The sequence below is a fragment of the Electrophorus electricus genome, chromosome 3 (genome assembly GCF_013358815.1).
Source record: "Electrophorus electricus isolate fEleEle1 chromosome 3, fEleEle1.pri, whole genome shotgun sequence".
Classification (NCBI taxonomy): Eukaryota; Metazoa; Chordata; class Actinopteri; order Gymnotiformes; family Gymnotidae; genus Electrophorus; species Electrophorus electricus.
Genome location: NC_049537.1, coordinates 24953148 through 24968081, shown reverse-complemented (window position 1 = coordinate 24968081; position 14934 = coordinate 24953148). Strand labels below are relative to the sequence as shown.

The following is a 14934-nucleotide window of genomic DNA, read 5'->3' as shown; positions in this document are numbered from 1 at the left end:
AGACATATTGCCTACTGTTGCTTTTCCTCCTTATTCTCAGTTACTTTTCCACCTCTAAATGCCTATTGCTCACTCTGCTTTAATTTTAAGTATATATAAAAAAATACGAAATGAGTACTGTCTGGGATAAATTAGCTGGCTGCTAATTGGGTATTAAACCATTTTTGGAAAGACACATCTTAAGAGAGGAGAGTTGGGTATGAATGAGGGGGCTCACTCTCAATCAGGCAAGAAGGGAAAAACCTGCCCCTTTGACTGCTCTGATCATCTGACTTTATAGCAGCATGGGCTCACAGAGGGCTTGTTATTTGCCGTTAGTGGCACTGTGGCTCTTGGGCTATCTTTTCAGTGAACTGCTGCTTCCAGCTCACGAATGGAGAGAGGGTAACTTAAGTGGAGCTCTGTTTGCCTAATAGGGCAGCTCTTGAACTCTCCTCTCTGAAAAAACACTAAATTTTCTGAAATTGCATTTACAGTTCACACTGAAGGATGCTTCCCTGGCTACCACTGAAAATAGCTGTTTATTAAAAGTGAGGGAGCCATGTATGAACACTATATTAGTGGTCTTGGCTGTTCACTCTTAATCAAACTGTGTGAGTGTGGAATGGACTCTGTATAGTGCTGCATGTGGGAATTCTTAAAGTGGCACATAAGAACATTTTTAATGGCAAAATGTGCAGACACTCTCCACTCCCATGAGTCCCTTGAGGTAAAAGTGTGCATGAATTTGTAGACACACTCACACTGCACTATGAGCTCGACCACAGCTTCCCGAGGCTTGACATTGAAGCCGTTGTACTGGCTGGTCTGGCAGCGGTAGGAGCCGGTCATCTCACGGGACACATTGATGATGCGCAGCACCCCATCATAGCTCTCCATCTGCATGTTCCCGTCCGGCATGGGCACCTCCTTATCAGCCCGTGACCACAGGATGATGGGCTTGGGTTTCCCTGAAACAAGGCACTCCAGCTCCACCGTCTCGCCCTCCCGCACAACCAGTGGGGACTTGCCCCGTGGCACGGTCAAATTGGGGGGAACTAAGAAAGAGAAAAACAGAGGAGGGACTGATATGGGACTCTAGAAAGTCAACAGACGGGGTTGTTCAGAATGGTCAACAGAGAAGCTAGTGCGTAGATGGCTCAGAGCCTGTGAGCTAACCGAAATGTGACAGAGATTTGTCTTTATGGAGTCAGTGAATAACATTCAGGATGAAAACCATAGGTCTGACTTGAACCAGTGATAAATATGATCTTGCATGAAATGACAATAATGTAAAACATTCAGATTGATGAGGACCAAAGAAAGACACTAACAAAGCTTCAGGACCAGCCACACACAGATATAATTTCACACAGCAGGGAAAATTAGATTAATAAAACACCTTCCCCTATGTACATTATAAGTGCAAACAACACTTTCACCATAGTTTCAGCAAGAAACATCCTTATTTAACTTTCAACTTTCTATATTGGGACCCAAAAAGAAAAGTGTGAGATTTGTAACAGGTAACAGAACTCTTATTTAGGCTATTAGCCATGAAATAAATCAGTGAGGTAACCACAATCTCATGTTACTTGGAGTGTCAAAACACTGAAGGTCTATGAAGAGTCAAATGATATTCAACCACCTTTCAAACAAAAGTAAGCCAAAAAGCTTTCCAGTTAAATAATGCTAATGTATTCATCAAGGACACCTAAACAAAATTAAGCATCTGACAAGCAAAAAAATGTTGTATGATGCATTAATGCTATCACAAGTCATTCATCATGTTCATGTTTTTCTTTTGAACTCTTTCTATTTTCCAGTTATTTCTGAATTCTCTTTCTGTCAGAGTTCAAAGCCTCCCTGCATTTCTGGATGATTCTACAGTACTGTCATGGTTGGCCCCTCCCTGGCATCCCTGTCCTGTGCTCCTGTTTTGTTTTACTTTCTGGTTTTCATTTCCATGTGTTTTTGTTATGAGATCCCAGGTAAGCGCTATGGGTCTACCAGTCTTGATCAATGCTACAAGGAGGAGTGCAAGACACAAGCAGATGGAAGTAACACTCAGGAAACCCATTATACGATACTCAGTTAGTTCTCAAGCACCACCATGAGCTTCCCATAGCCGGTATGAGCCTTGGGAACTTCCAAGAGGGTTCCATTTCTGTGTATTCCTCCAGAGTCATGCATCGTCCTGCCCCTGCATGGAGTATGCCGCCCAGTCTCCTGTCTCAGTGGCCGTCCTGCTGGGCAGCCTGCTTCTATTACTGTTCTGAGCATGGAAGACGCCATCCAAGTTCCTGTTCCTGTGGCCACGCCTTGCACCACCCCTGTGACTACAGTGGCTGTGCCACTGGACCTGCCGCTGCTGATCACTACTGTGCTTCCAGAGCAGCTGGACCCACCACCACCCCTGAATGCTGTCACACCTTCCGACTTGCCAGACCTACCGCTGATTGCCACTGCTGTGCCTCCAGACCTGCCAGCCTCAGCCTGTTCCTGTGACTATGCCATGCGTATCCCCATAACTCTAGCGGTCTCCATGCCCCAGACTCACCTACAGTGGTCACCACCTCATTGTCTCTGCCCCTCCCAGCCCTGTCAGTGTCTGCTGCTCCCTGTGGGCCCCATTGGCTTCCTTGTCTGCTCCGTTGTTTTTTCTGTTCCCATTCTATGGTACTGTCTTGATTTCTGTTGTTGTGTCTGTCCTGGCTCTTGTGCCTGTTGTGGTTTCTGTGCTTCTCTCTGATTCTGTCTCAGTTCCTGCCTTTTTGATTCCTGTCCCTGAGTCTTTGGTTTGGTTTTTGCTTTTTGTGATTTTCTATCCTCTTGCATTTGGCTTATCATTTGGATGTGACTCCTTCTCGTCCTTTCTGGGCTAGTCATCAGCCTTTTTCCATGTTCCAGTTCCTACTCCAGCTCCTGGATCTGCTTCTGTGCCTGCGCTGTATTTGTATTGCCTGTTCACGCTCCTATTGCCCCTGTTTTGGTGTCTGTTCCATCTTTTGGGTCTCTTGTGTACCATGCATCTCTGCCCGCTCCTGTTTCCAATCCATTGTCTCTGGTTCTTGCTTCTGCTTTGTCTCCTGTGCTTTTGGTTCCCAATCCTTCTTTGGTTTCTGCCCCTAGTTCTGCCTCATCTCATGCTTTGTCTTCTGTGCCGGCTCCCCATCGCACTCCCTGTCCTGCTCCTGTCCCTGCTCCTTGCATTGCCTGTTCCTGTTTATGTCTAATCTTGTTCCTGTTCGTGGTCTATTCTGTTTTTTTTGTTTTGTTTAGTGTGCTTTGTCGCTTTGTGGTTTGAGAGGGGGGTGGGGGTGTACTGTCATGGTTGGCTCCTCCCTGGTATCCCTGTCTAGTGCTTCTGTTTTGTTTTACTTCCTGGTTTTCATTTTCATGTGCTTCTTTGTTTTGTATTTTGCATTAATTCCCCTCATTATTGTTTTCATCTGTTCCTGATTTGTTTACTTGCTATTTTCTTGTTAGCCAGTGTGTGTATATATACCCTGTGTTTTCTGTTCTAGTTTCCTAGTCGTACTAAGCCTCTGTCAGTGTTCTGTTTCACATTGTTTTGCCTGCTTCCTTGTGTCATTATTAGTCCCTCCCCTAATCTGTGTTCCGTGTTTTTCCCTGTCTTGTGTACCTAAGTTCCATTCCGTAGTTTCGTTTTTTCCGACCCTCGTTTACTTTTCCACACCTGTCCCTCGTTTCTAGTCTTGTTAAGTTCATGTATTTAAACCCTGTCTTGAGCCCTGTGTTTTGCTGTTCATTGATGGTTGAATGTATGTTTATTCTAATGGTTATGGTTCTTTGTACTCCGTGCCTTTGTGTTTCCTAATCTTGTTGTCTTCCGTGCGTTTAGTTCTCATCGCTGTTTGTGTTTAGTTACCCGAGTAGCCCTTGTCTCGTTTGTCATGTACCCCCGTGCTCTCCGTGTTGGCTCTTTGACCCTGGACTACTTTAACGACTCTGATTCTGGATTTGCGCCTATTAAATCTCGCTCTTCTCCGCACATGCGTCCGCCTCCTTACCACTTAACGTTACACCTTGTAATCCGCTGTTGTCGTGTTTTCTTTTGTTTGTTTGTCTTGTATTCCGGATTTGTTCATCTTGGTGCTATGACTGGACTATTTTTCCAACCGATTTTGGATCTGCCCCTAATAAATCTCATTTTTCTTAGCGTTTTTGTTCTCTCTATTATCAATACCTGTTACAAATATAAAATGCTAGAGTAACCTTTTACGTAGGTAAGGTAAACTTAAAAAGAAATCATGCTGCCATAGCAACAACAATGCAGACAGATATGCCAATACCACAATGTATATTAGTAGTAAAATGCCTTGCGACTGGATTTTAATACTTAAATGCAATATGTAACAGAACAAATAACAGAATTTTAAAATAAATGCTATTATTTAAACATATTAAAATAAAGCATTTTAATACAAATGGACATCGCATTAATGACATTGCATTGCCTGTTGTTGCTATGGCAGCAATAAAATAAGGAAACTCAAAGAAAAAGAACTGATCTACACTCTCAGAACTTGATTGAATGTTAGATTTTGAACATCTACTTTTACAAATATAAACTCTTCCTTCCTGCTACAAATTCAGAATCACTCAAAGCTGATGAAGAACATCTGTCCAAAATATCCTGCTTTTCTGGAAACTTTGTGTGCTTTTTGAATCTCTCTCTCTCTCTCTCTCTCTCTCTCTCTCTCTCTCTCTCTCTCTATATATATATATATATATATATATATACACATGTGTGTGTGTGTGCATAATGTGTATTACTATTATTTCATCTCTTTACATGTTGAATTTAAATGTGCTGGAGTTAACAGCACATGATAGAAGCTATTCCACCTTATTATCAATATCCTAAAAACAAGCTCTAATGAATAGCTGTTAGCTGTCACAGTAATGGAGAAAGGTGGGATCTAAACTCGAGTTAGACCATTATGCACTGGCCACCTTTCCTTGCGAAAGCCTGTAAATGCACCTTCTCCTGTTAGCAATTAGGGTTACTGGCTGCTCTCTCTGGTCCACAGTAATGAAATCCTACTCCATAACAGTTATTACTGGACCCCTGAAGGAGCCATCATCACTGCAAAGGAGGCTTCTGTGGAAAATGCTGCTGAGATAGCACCCAGTCCCTACTTTTGCTCATATAAGTCCTATGCCAATCTCTGCCACCATAATACTACATGATCATTTATGCTCAGCCTGTTATAGTTTGAGCTCAATTTCATATATGAAATAAACATATTTTGCTTCGGTTCACCATTTGTACTGTAATGTACAGTTGTCTACAGTTGATTATAATAGAGTGCAACTTATTTTGATGATTCATGGATGATTTGTTCTTTGCTTTGGACTACAAAGTATCACTTAGCAACAAGCATTCCTTACGATGTAAGATAGCTTCAAGCAACAAAAACTGCTTTTTCTCCTAAGCACTTAATTGGAAGTATGACCAGTCCTAAAATATAAAGTACTTGCAGCTGTATGTAGTTTACAAATAATTACAAAGATACAAATTTCCAAGTATAAATGGTCAGTTTTCAGCTTCTCTGCCAGGAAAAACCACATGACAAGGCAAATAAATAAATAAAACTGTTACACTGCCTTGAAACAACTGGACTGACATTGATTGCTCATTACCATAGCAACACATCAGCTTGTCACTGTGTGTCTGATTAAGTTTATGTACTGTATGTGTGTGTTTCTGCTCTGTGAGCCTGACATCATTACTATTTCACATTTTACCCCAGTCTCTCTTCACATTTAGAGGTGTTTATGGTTTTTCTGTACCCGTGTGAGCATGTGTGTCTACATCTGTCTGTTTTCAAATGCCAGCTTAGAGAGACCTCCTCCACAGAATGGCAGTTAAAAAGAACTCTTTCCCATGTTGGGCCTCCAAAAGGGGGCAGATTGCAGCAACATTAGAACTGTACCATTCTAATGAGTGACCAAAGAATAAAAGGCACCAGCTAGATCATTTATTCTTACTGATTTAAAAAAAAAATGTTTATGATCAAAAGTCTAACCTACAGGATAATGTTAAAAATAGACATCTACAGTTGTTAGGTGCATGTCTCATAAGAAAAAAAAAAGCCTGCCTAAGAACTTTAACGGTGAGCGATAAGGAGGTGGATGCATGTGCGGAGAAGAGCGAGATTTATTACAGGCAAATCCAAAATCAGAGTCATTGTAGCAGTCCAGGGTCACAGAGCCAACATGGAGAGCACGGTGATTAAACATGATTAAACAAACACACGAGTACACGAAAGCAAACAGGAGAATCAGGCTATAACAAAAGACAATGGAACACGAAAGCTAGGATAACAAAACAGGCTAACAAACAAGACTTTGAAACAGACGGGCTTTCAAACATCCCGACATTAATCCAGACACAACGAACCTAACACAAACGCACGGATTCAAAGAAACAATGAACAGCTCAGACCAAGTCCACACAACAGGGTTTAAATACATGTATTTAAGGTACAAATGAGGGACAGGTGTAAGCAATCAAACGACGGGCGGAGAAAACGAAACTAAGGCATGGTACTAAAATACACACGACAGGGAAAACTTAAGGGAAAAAAATTAAGGGAACACAATTAAAATCACACATCATATCTCGATGAATGAAAGATTCAAGTTGAAAATGTTTACTGACAGAAATTATGTATTTCATTGAGAACAAAATGATTTAACAATGGTCAATTGATACCAAATGCTTCAAACCACTGAAGACTGGATTCAGAATCACAACAAAAATCTAATTAACATAATTTAATCATAGCAACTCATGTGATGCAGTAGTGTGTATGCCACATGTAGCCAGAATGTGTATGGCCTCTATGCGCCTGTATGCACTCCTGACAACATCTGGGAATGCTCCTGTTGAGGAAGAATGTTGTCCTGGGGGATCTCCTCCCAGACCTGGAACAGGGCATCAGTGAGGTCCGGGACAGTCTGCACTGATACATAATGTCCAAGAGGTCCTTAATTTGGTTCAGATCTGGGGAACATGAGGGACAGTCTATAGAATCAATGCCTTCATGATCCAGGAACTGCCTACGCACTCTGGCCATATGTGGCATTTTCCTGCACCAGGAGAAACCTAGGGCCCACTGCACCAGCATAAGGTCTGACAATGGCTCTTTCATCCCAGTAATTAACAGCAGTCAGGCTACTGTTGGCTACCACATGGAAGTTTGTGCGACCCTCCAAAGATATGCCTCCCAAGACCATCAGTGACACATCACCAAACCTGTCATGCTGGATAATGTTGCAGGCAGCATAACATTCACCATGGCGTCTCCACACTCTTTCACATCTGACTGATGTGCTCAGTGTGAACCTGCTGTCATCTGTGAAGAGAATGCATGGTGCTGGGTTGTGGGCACAGTTCCCACTAGAGTACGTTGGGCTCTCATGACACCCTCATGAAGTCGGTTTCTGACAGTTTGGTCAGAAACATACACAGCAGTAACCTGCTGGTGGTCATTTTGTAGGACTCTGGCAGTGCTCCTCTTGTTTATTCTCATACAAAGGAGCAGATACCAGTCCTTCTGCTGGGTTGATTTCCTTCCATAGGCCTGTACAATTTTCCTAGTGTAATGGCACATACCTTAATATCTCGTTCATGCTCTTAAGACTGTGCTGTGAGACACAGCAAACCTTGCATGTATGGCATGTATGAATGTGCCATCCTGCAGGAGCTGGATATATAACCCTCACATTCTTGCACTTCTTCTCATATAGCTCAGTCAAAATGTACTGAACTCAAAGCAAAGCTATTATAGCTTGTTTATAACTCACATGCTTTTAGGGCTGGAACTGGCTAAGCATTTTGATGGTATGTGGGTGGCCTGCTGGCTAGAGTCTGAATAAATTTCTGGGATAAGATGTAATGGCACATACTGCTTAGACCACAGTCAGTGGATCATTTATACAATATACCAAGAGTTTGTGGGAAAAAAAAAGAACCAGTAGTCAGCAGTAAAACATCACTTGACTACTCTTTCTGAAGGTAAGCAGGCAAACAATAACAATATGTTGTCCAGAAGGTTAAAAGATGCAAAAAAAAGTCAGACTGCCAGAGTAGGTTTGTTTCAGCTAGGCAACATATAAAATCTGCAACAAAAGGAAGTTCTTTTTAACATTGTCATAGTTAACAGTGAGGCTTCCTGTGAGCAAAAAATAAAACTGATAGCCTAAAACAGTTGCTTCATGTATACATCCTCAACTTAAATGTACTTAATAAGGTTATAACAAAAACCTTGGTTAACTCATTTATTTATACTGAAAAAGAGACTACTTCTTTTTAAAGACAAATCTCAGATAAAATAAAACTCATAGACAGAATGTTTTGCTATTGCTATTGCTAAATTACCATTCAGCTAAAGCTAGCTCAAAACACACACAGATGATTCAAAGCAGTCATTAAAATATGCATGTACATATGCACCACTAGAGGTAGTGACTAAATTTTGCAGAGTTGTCATTAGTGAAATTTCGAATTACATAGCCAGCCAGAGGAACTGACAAAATAGCCTATAAACATCTTCCAGACAGATCAAATGTGAGCACACCATATTCAAAAAGTACAATATAAGACAGATCTAGGACAACTACAGTGTCCAAGGAGCACTGCTGTATTGTAAGGATAGAAGATTGTAGTCTTTTCTTTAATCTCTGGCTAAATGGCCTGTTTAGGGAAGACAAAGGTCCAGACTGCAATGACATTTTCAAAGAAAACTCGCTGCCATGGTTCCTGACACTAATTGACTAAGAGCCTTAAAAAAGAGGCAAGAGTAGGAAAATTGAGGGATAATGATCCAATCACTTTCATCTTCAAGTTGCTGAGTTTGGGGCTCTTGTAGAGAAACAGCACATTATATAGTTCATAGTCCAGATGAACTAACTTGGGCTGTAGTAACTTTCATTTGCATGCTGTTTTATGTCCTTCACTACCATCCCAAATGAAGTGAATATGAGACTTTAAAGTCTCACTAGGCTAACTAGTGAGCAAAAGCAAGGTGTTCCTGGAAAAGGGAACAAATAAGTAAAAGAGAAGACTTATGGAAAAAAAATGGAAAGCCTATAGGAAAGGGAAAACTTTTAGGAAGAGAAAGCTTTTGAAAAGGAACGCTTTTGAAAAGGTAAAGGAAAAGGGTATAAGAAAATGAAAACCGATAGAAAAGGGAAAGCCTATGGGAAAGGACAAAACAAAGGGAAAAGTAAAGCTTATGGGAAAGGGAATGCTTATGAAAAATTATATGTCTATAGGAAAATGTCTATAGGAAAGGGAAAGCCTATGGGAAAAGGAAAGCATTTGGGTATAGTTTGGGTATAGAGAAAACTCTTGGGAAAATGAAAGCTTATAAAAAAAGTGAAATCTATAGAAAAGGGAAAGCCAATGGGAAAGGCAAAGCTTATGGAAAAGGAAATGCCTGCTGGAAAGGAAAGCCTATGGGAAAGGAAAGCTTTTGTAAGGCAAGGCAAGTTTATCTGTATAGAAGTTTTTTCATACCCATTTAAAGTGCAATGTAAAGTACGTCAACCATGTAACTCCAAACCACTTACGCATTTATAAGGAAACTATTTTAATGAACTATAATCTATTATACACTATTATATTTAATGTTTATTTTTTATTCTTACAGCTTAACATGTAATTTCATATTTTAAGTTTCCAAATGTTACATCTGAATGATGCATTATAAGTTTTTTATTAGCCATTTTTTGTCATTAATAGTACTTTTAGTTTTAGTACCTTCTTTTTGAACAAATACTCAATTTGTAGTGTACAAAATGTAATGGCTAATCAAGTTAATCAAGTTCAGGATGCTATTGCAACAAGTCTCTGCTGCATGTTTACAACTGTCACTGCTGAACTTTCAATTAATTTTATTGGTCTACACACATGCATATACCCCCCCCCCCCCCCCCCCCCCCCCCCACACACACACAGAAAACCTAAAAACAACAAACCTCTGTGATGCTGACAATTTGGTTTAACTTTGTTCAGCTCAGGATACCTAAAGATCTGGCAGGTGTCTGGGGTACAAGTAGTGAGGTCTACTGCACATGAAAACAGCAATCAAAAGCCTCTTCCTTTCTAAGTAGTTAGAAAAAGACACTTTGGTCTACAAAAGGCATACAGTGTGAACTTTGCCTAAGATGCTTAAAGGTCACTAGAGGTGGGTGAGAACATCCAGGTTTGAGCATCACTATGAAATGGTGAATACCTGATCATACAACCACAGAAGGGACATCTTAATTCTAAATCTTTATACTAATATATGTCTTTTGGAATATACAGTATATTCATGCACAGCTTTGTCAAAGTTGGATTTGAAGTCTGCTATACCCCTCCAACAGTAGCCAATTTCTTATTATATATCTCAAGCTGGATGGATATTTTAGGCTAACTCTCCAATTTGTGTGTTGAAAACCCTAGAAACACTGCTGTGCCTGGTACATTTATACTAGCTCAATACCCATAACCATGCCTCATTGAATGTTTTTTGTTGTGTTGAGAAAGGTTCATCACCAAAATAATGTCTGGTCAGTAGAGATGATTAAAAGATAGCTGTCAATAGAAAGACTATAGTCTACAATTGTACTCTTATAAAATACAACTATAAGATAGGCGTAACTAATAAAATGGCCAGTGAGTATAATTACAAAGGAGCTTCTAATAAAGCAGATGGTGAGTGTATCTTTAATTAAGCCTATTAGAACATTAATTCATGGGAATTTACAGCAACATAAAAAGAGTTATTAGGTAACCAGCCTACAGACAGCACCTCAAACAGCCATGCTTCCATACTGAGCTCATTTTTGCCTTGCTTTTTCACAAATCCCATGCAAACACCTCCCTTCTACAGATAAAAGGAAGCAAAACCCCCAAAACACTCCTAGTTAATGGCTTTGATTATGGGCCTAATGAATTCCGATGTCACCTTAAAGGACAAAGGAACCGTCGGGTTGATTGAACATATACCAGGGATGCTATCTTGGCGAGTCTTGTTGTTCCACCCAGCCTCCCCCCCTTGAGTCCTCCTTAGTGTGGCATGTTTAAGTGTCCTGCCTAATGCAAAGATGAATGGCCTGATGGCCGATAGAAGCATCCAGCCCAGTCTCTATGGCTTCATTAAAGCCAGCGAATGGAATGAAGATTGATCACATTTCACCTCGCTGCATGAAAATGGAGCCTACTCTCCATTCCATTGGTTTCGTCATCCTTTTTAATCCTTCTGCTATCAGAGGGAAATCTCAGTGCTCGTATGGATGCTCTTTATGAATAAATCATTGACTGAGCAATCTCAAAAGGAAAAAAGAATCGGTGGGCTAATGAGGCTGTGATGGCCGAAAGTATTAACTCTGTTTTGTGCAAGGTGAAAGGGCTGAGCTAAATCATTAGAAATAAAACTTAAAACTAAACTATAAGCAATGCAAGGCCAAACTCAACCCCACTCTTTTAACTTTCCTTCCCTCATTTACATTTATGGAATTTAGCAGAAGCTCTTATCCAGAAGAACATACTGAAATGCTTAGTTGTCTACTCAGAAAAGTATCTTTTAGCTAGTACAAGTTGCTTAGAGTTCAACAATAACCCTAAATCGAAATACTGTCACAACATTCAGATCTGAAATGTTTCCTAAACAGAAGCTGCCCATTCTGTAGCATAGTGCTACCTAGGCACTCTGCTGCGCTAAAATGCTGGACATTCTGGACCCAATCTCTTTCCAAACATTAGCACAGCATGAAACACTGGCAGACCTGCTGCTTAATCTCCTCTAAATGCTTTTATTAAGAACTCTAATTGGCCTTCTAACTCCCCCCCCTTCAGGAGCACTGTAGCCAGCTCAAAATGGCTTATTCTGAAACAGAGCCCAAGGCGAGAACACACATACTAATGGTAATTAATGTGTTGGGCACACCCAAGATATTCAAAACAATAAAAAGTAGGCAATGTATGCTGTGCTTGGCATACTGAAAAACAAAATATTTCCAAGCTTTCATAGTGACAGAAGCATGTATAAAGGCTGTACTTTCACTGAAGCAGAATCATTTGCAATTCAAAAACCTTAGTACATCTAAGAAAGCAGACAAAAAAAAACCCACTGTAAAAACTACTTGACCTAGATAATTATCCATTATATGATTAATAATGAAATAGACTTGCAACAGCCCAACCACGTTTAAACAAAACTCACTTTCATTTTTGCAAATTTCCTATGAAAAGAAATTTGGCAATCAAAAGGAAATCTAATCAGTGCTTTTTACTTGACAACACATTGTGTATTAGATGCTTTTTTTTTCTCTTTTATCCTGGTTGAAACTGCATGATGAACACAAAAAGAGAGAGGTTATACAACTTTAAAGATAATGAGGTAACAAAAATAGCAGGTGTGATGGATTCCAAAGATTTTATACATGAGACATCATCAAAGGATTATTCTTTACCAATTATGCTGGAAGGTCAAACAGGAGCTATTATGTGTTCCAGCAAATATAGCAAAGAATTGAATCTCTGTACTGTGTATGAGCAAACAAACGACTGGCAATAATTAAGACACACCTCTCTTCTGCCCTGTTCATATGAAAGATTACTATAAAAAGTTGAGTTCAGTAACTTTAAAGTTCAAAGAATCTATTAGCATAAAGCTCCCAGAATGTAAGTACCCTTTTTTCAAAGAACATTTCTAAGTGGGCTCAAGAGCTGACATTTAATGATACTACATATGACACAGGACATGAATGAATAAAAGAGAAATGTCAGATCTGACCAAAAATGCAGAAATGCAGCATAACTGTTCACTGCTTCTGATAAAAAGAGAAAGCAGTGGGAACCCTGCAAATCAGACATAAGAAATCACCAATCATCCAGATGGGACATGGAGAGTCTGGCACTGGGATGATATTCCTATGGCTGTGGTGCTAATCCTTCATTGACCTGGTCCACCCCCTCTGGTCTGAGATGAGCAGGATCATAATGTATTGTGACAATACTGTGAGATGGAAGCGTGTTGATCAACTCTGTGAATGTAGATTACAGGGCATGCCCCTCTGTCTGTCCCCTGCTGGTTCCCATAAACTCCTGCTTCCTGCTCAGCAGTAGGAATGCTTACCTCTAGGAAAACTACATGTGTAATGTACCTTTACACATCAGGCGCCCTAAAGTGCAAATTTGAACTCTGAATTGCTCGTGAATTATTTGGACGTAAATGCAATTCTGATTAAGAAATCTGATTAAGAATTCAGAAGAGGTCTCATTAAAAAGCAGGGATAAGTCACACTACAGAGAACACCTAACCGATTGGAGCTTTTAAAAGTCACACATGCTGGCACAGCAGGGAGTGCTTGTAATTTGTAATGCCTAATTACTGGCTTGAATATGTGGAGTGCACCACTGAACATGTAGAGGTGACCCAGTGTCCCTGGCCAGCACATGTGTGAGGCTCACCAGTGGTGGAGGAGATGTTGACATCGATACTAATCTCCGGGATGCCCCCGCCTCGGAGTGATGCCACACAAGTGTAGGTGCCAAAATCAGTGAACTTCAGATCGATGATGTCCAGGTTGGTGGTGCCTGGGGAGATGTCGGGGTCAGTCTGGGTGATGACCATGCGCTCTGAGCTGCGCAGGGCACGGCCGTTCTTTAGCCAGCTGAACTGCAGCTCCTCGGGGGGCGTGGCCTCAACCTGGCACGAGATCTTCACCTCGCGGCCGATCTGAATGTTGTCGTCGTTGTGATATGGGTCAGGTGTGATCCAAAATCTTCCCTTTTTCAGTGCTGGAATGAGAAGAGAACAATGCTTATCAGCATCCAGGAGGAAACCCTTTAGTTCTCTGGCAACAATTACCTAGAGCTTTATTTAGAGCTCTCTTATTTTAAGGATTAACAAACGTACTGTTGTTTTGCAAGCTGTGACAGGACTTCATTTTTTATTTCAGTGTAATCTTTTATTTAATCTTTTATTTTGGTATGAAGGTTACCTGCCTAAACATCTTGCTGTCCTATAGCAGTTTATACTAATCAGCACTTTGTTATCCAATAAATAATGTTCTTTAAAAAAATCTCTCTACAGCAAACATACAAAACATCAATTCATCAATAAAATAAACAGTAAAGGCATGGTATTTCTGAGAACAATTAGATTACATAACATATGATGCACACTTTACAAAGATCCAAGGCCCAAATATGGCAGTACATACATATTTGCTTCTCATAATGAGCTCATAATTAAGAAATAGATGCAGGTGTTCATGATCACAAGGTGCTAGATTTGGTGTGGACCATTCAGGAATTGAGGAACATTGTAGCATCTCCTGGGGTGGAAACTCCCTGACATGAGAATCTCACAGCCTGCACCTTATCACACAAACACAAGAACAGTCAGAGGCATGGAATAATTGTATCTATTTTCCTGTGACATTACCAGATAGAAACAGCTTCACAAACAGGAAAAAAAACAAAACAACAACATGTGGGGAGAAAACCTGCAAGACATAAAGGAATGACAATACAAGATCCTATTACTTTGTCTTAAATCAATAGCACCAGACTATGGAGGGGTTAGACATGTCTAATGTGTGTTGTAATAATGTTGACAAGTTTGTACAGAAGACTTCGATTTGTATGACTTATTCATTTTCACTGTGGTCCCATGATGCAAAATGTTGTCAATGAACTGTAATACCAAGGATGACAATGACCTTTTTCTAATCAAATAAGAATCTGACTCTCGCCACTTAATCATGTGTAAGCAACTGTACCATAGGGAGTTATCTGTAGTAGTAAGACTACAGAATTTAATTTAGCTTGAAGGAAAAATAAATATAGTAATACAATAAGGAAATCAATCTCACAAACAGCACTCATATTTCATGGAAACCAACCAGCATTACATTTTACTAAAT

At 40.2% G+C, this 14934-nt stretch overlaps 1 protein-coding gene across 7 annotated transcripts in view; it reads right to left on the bottom strand.

Moving 5' to 3' along the window:
* The window catches only part of LOC113569818 (MAM domain-containing glycosylphosphatidylinositol anchor protein 2-like), a 155418-nt gene that overhangs the window by 42538 nt on the left and 97946 nt on the right, over positions 1–14934 (bottom strand). For 5 of the 7 annotated variants that reach the window (XM_035524822.1, XM_035524823.1, XM_035524824.1 and 2 more), the window contains exons 7-8: positions 13475–13804; positions 744–1064 (exon numbers count right to left, since the gene is read on the bottom strand). In XM_035524822.1, the coding sequence (XP_035380715.1) occupies positions 744–1064; positions 13475–13804 (651 nt within the window). The remainder of the gene's footprint in view (positions 1–743; positions 1065–13474; positions 13805–14934) is intronic. The other 2 variants (XM_035524827.1, XM_035524828.1) reach the window with 1 other exon arrangement.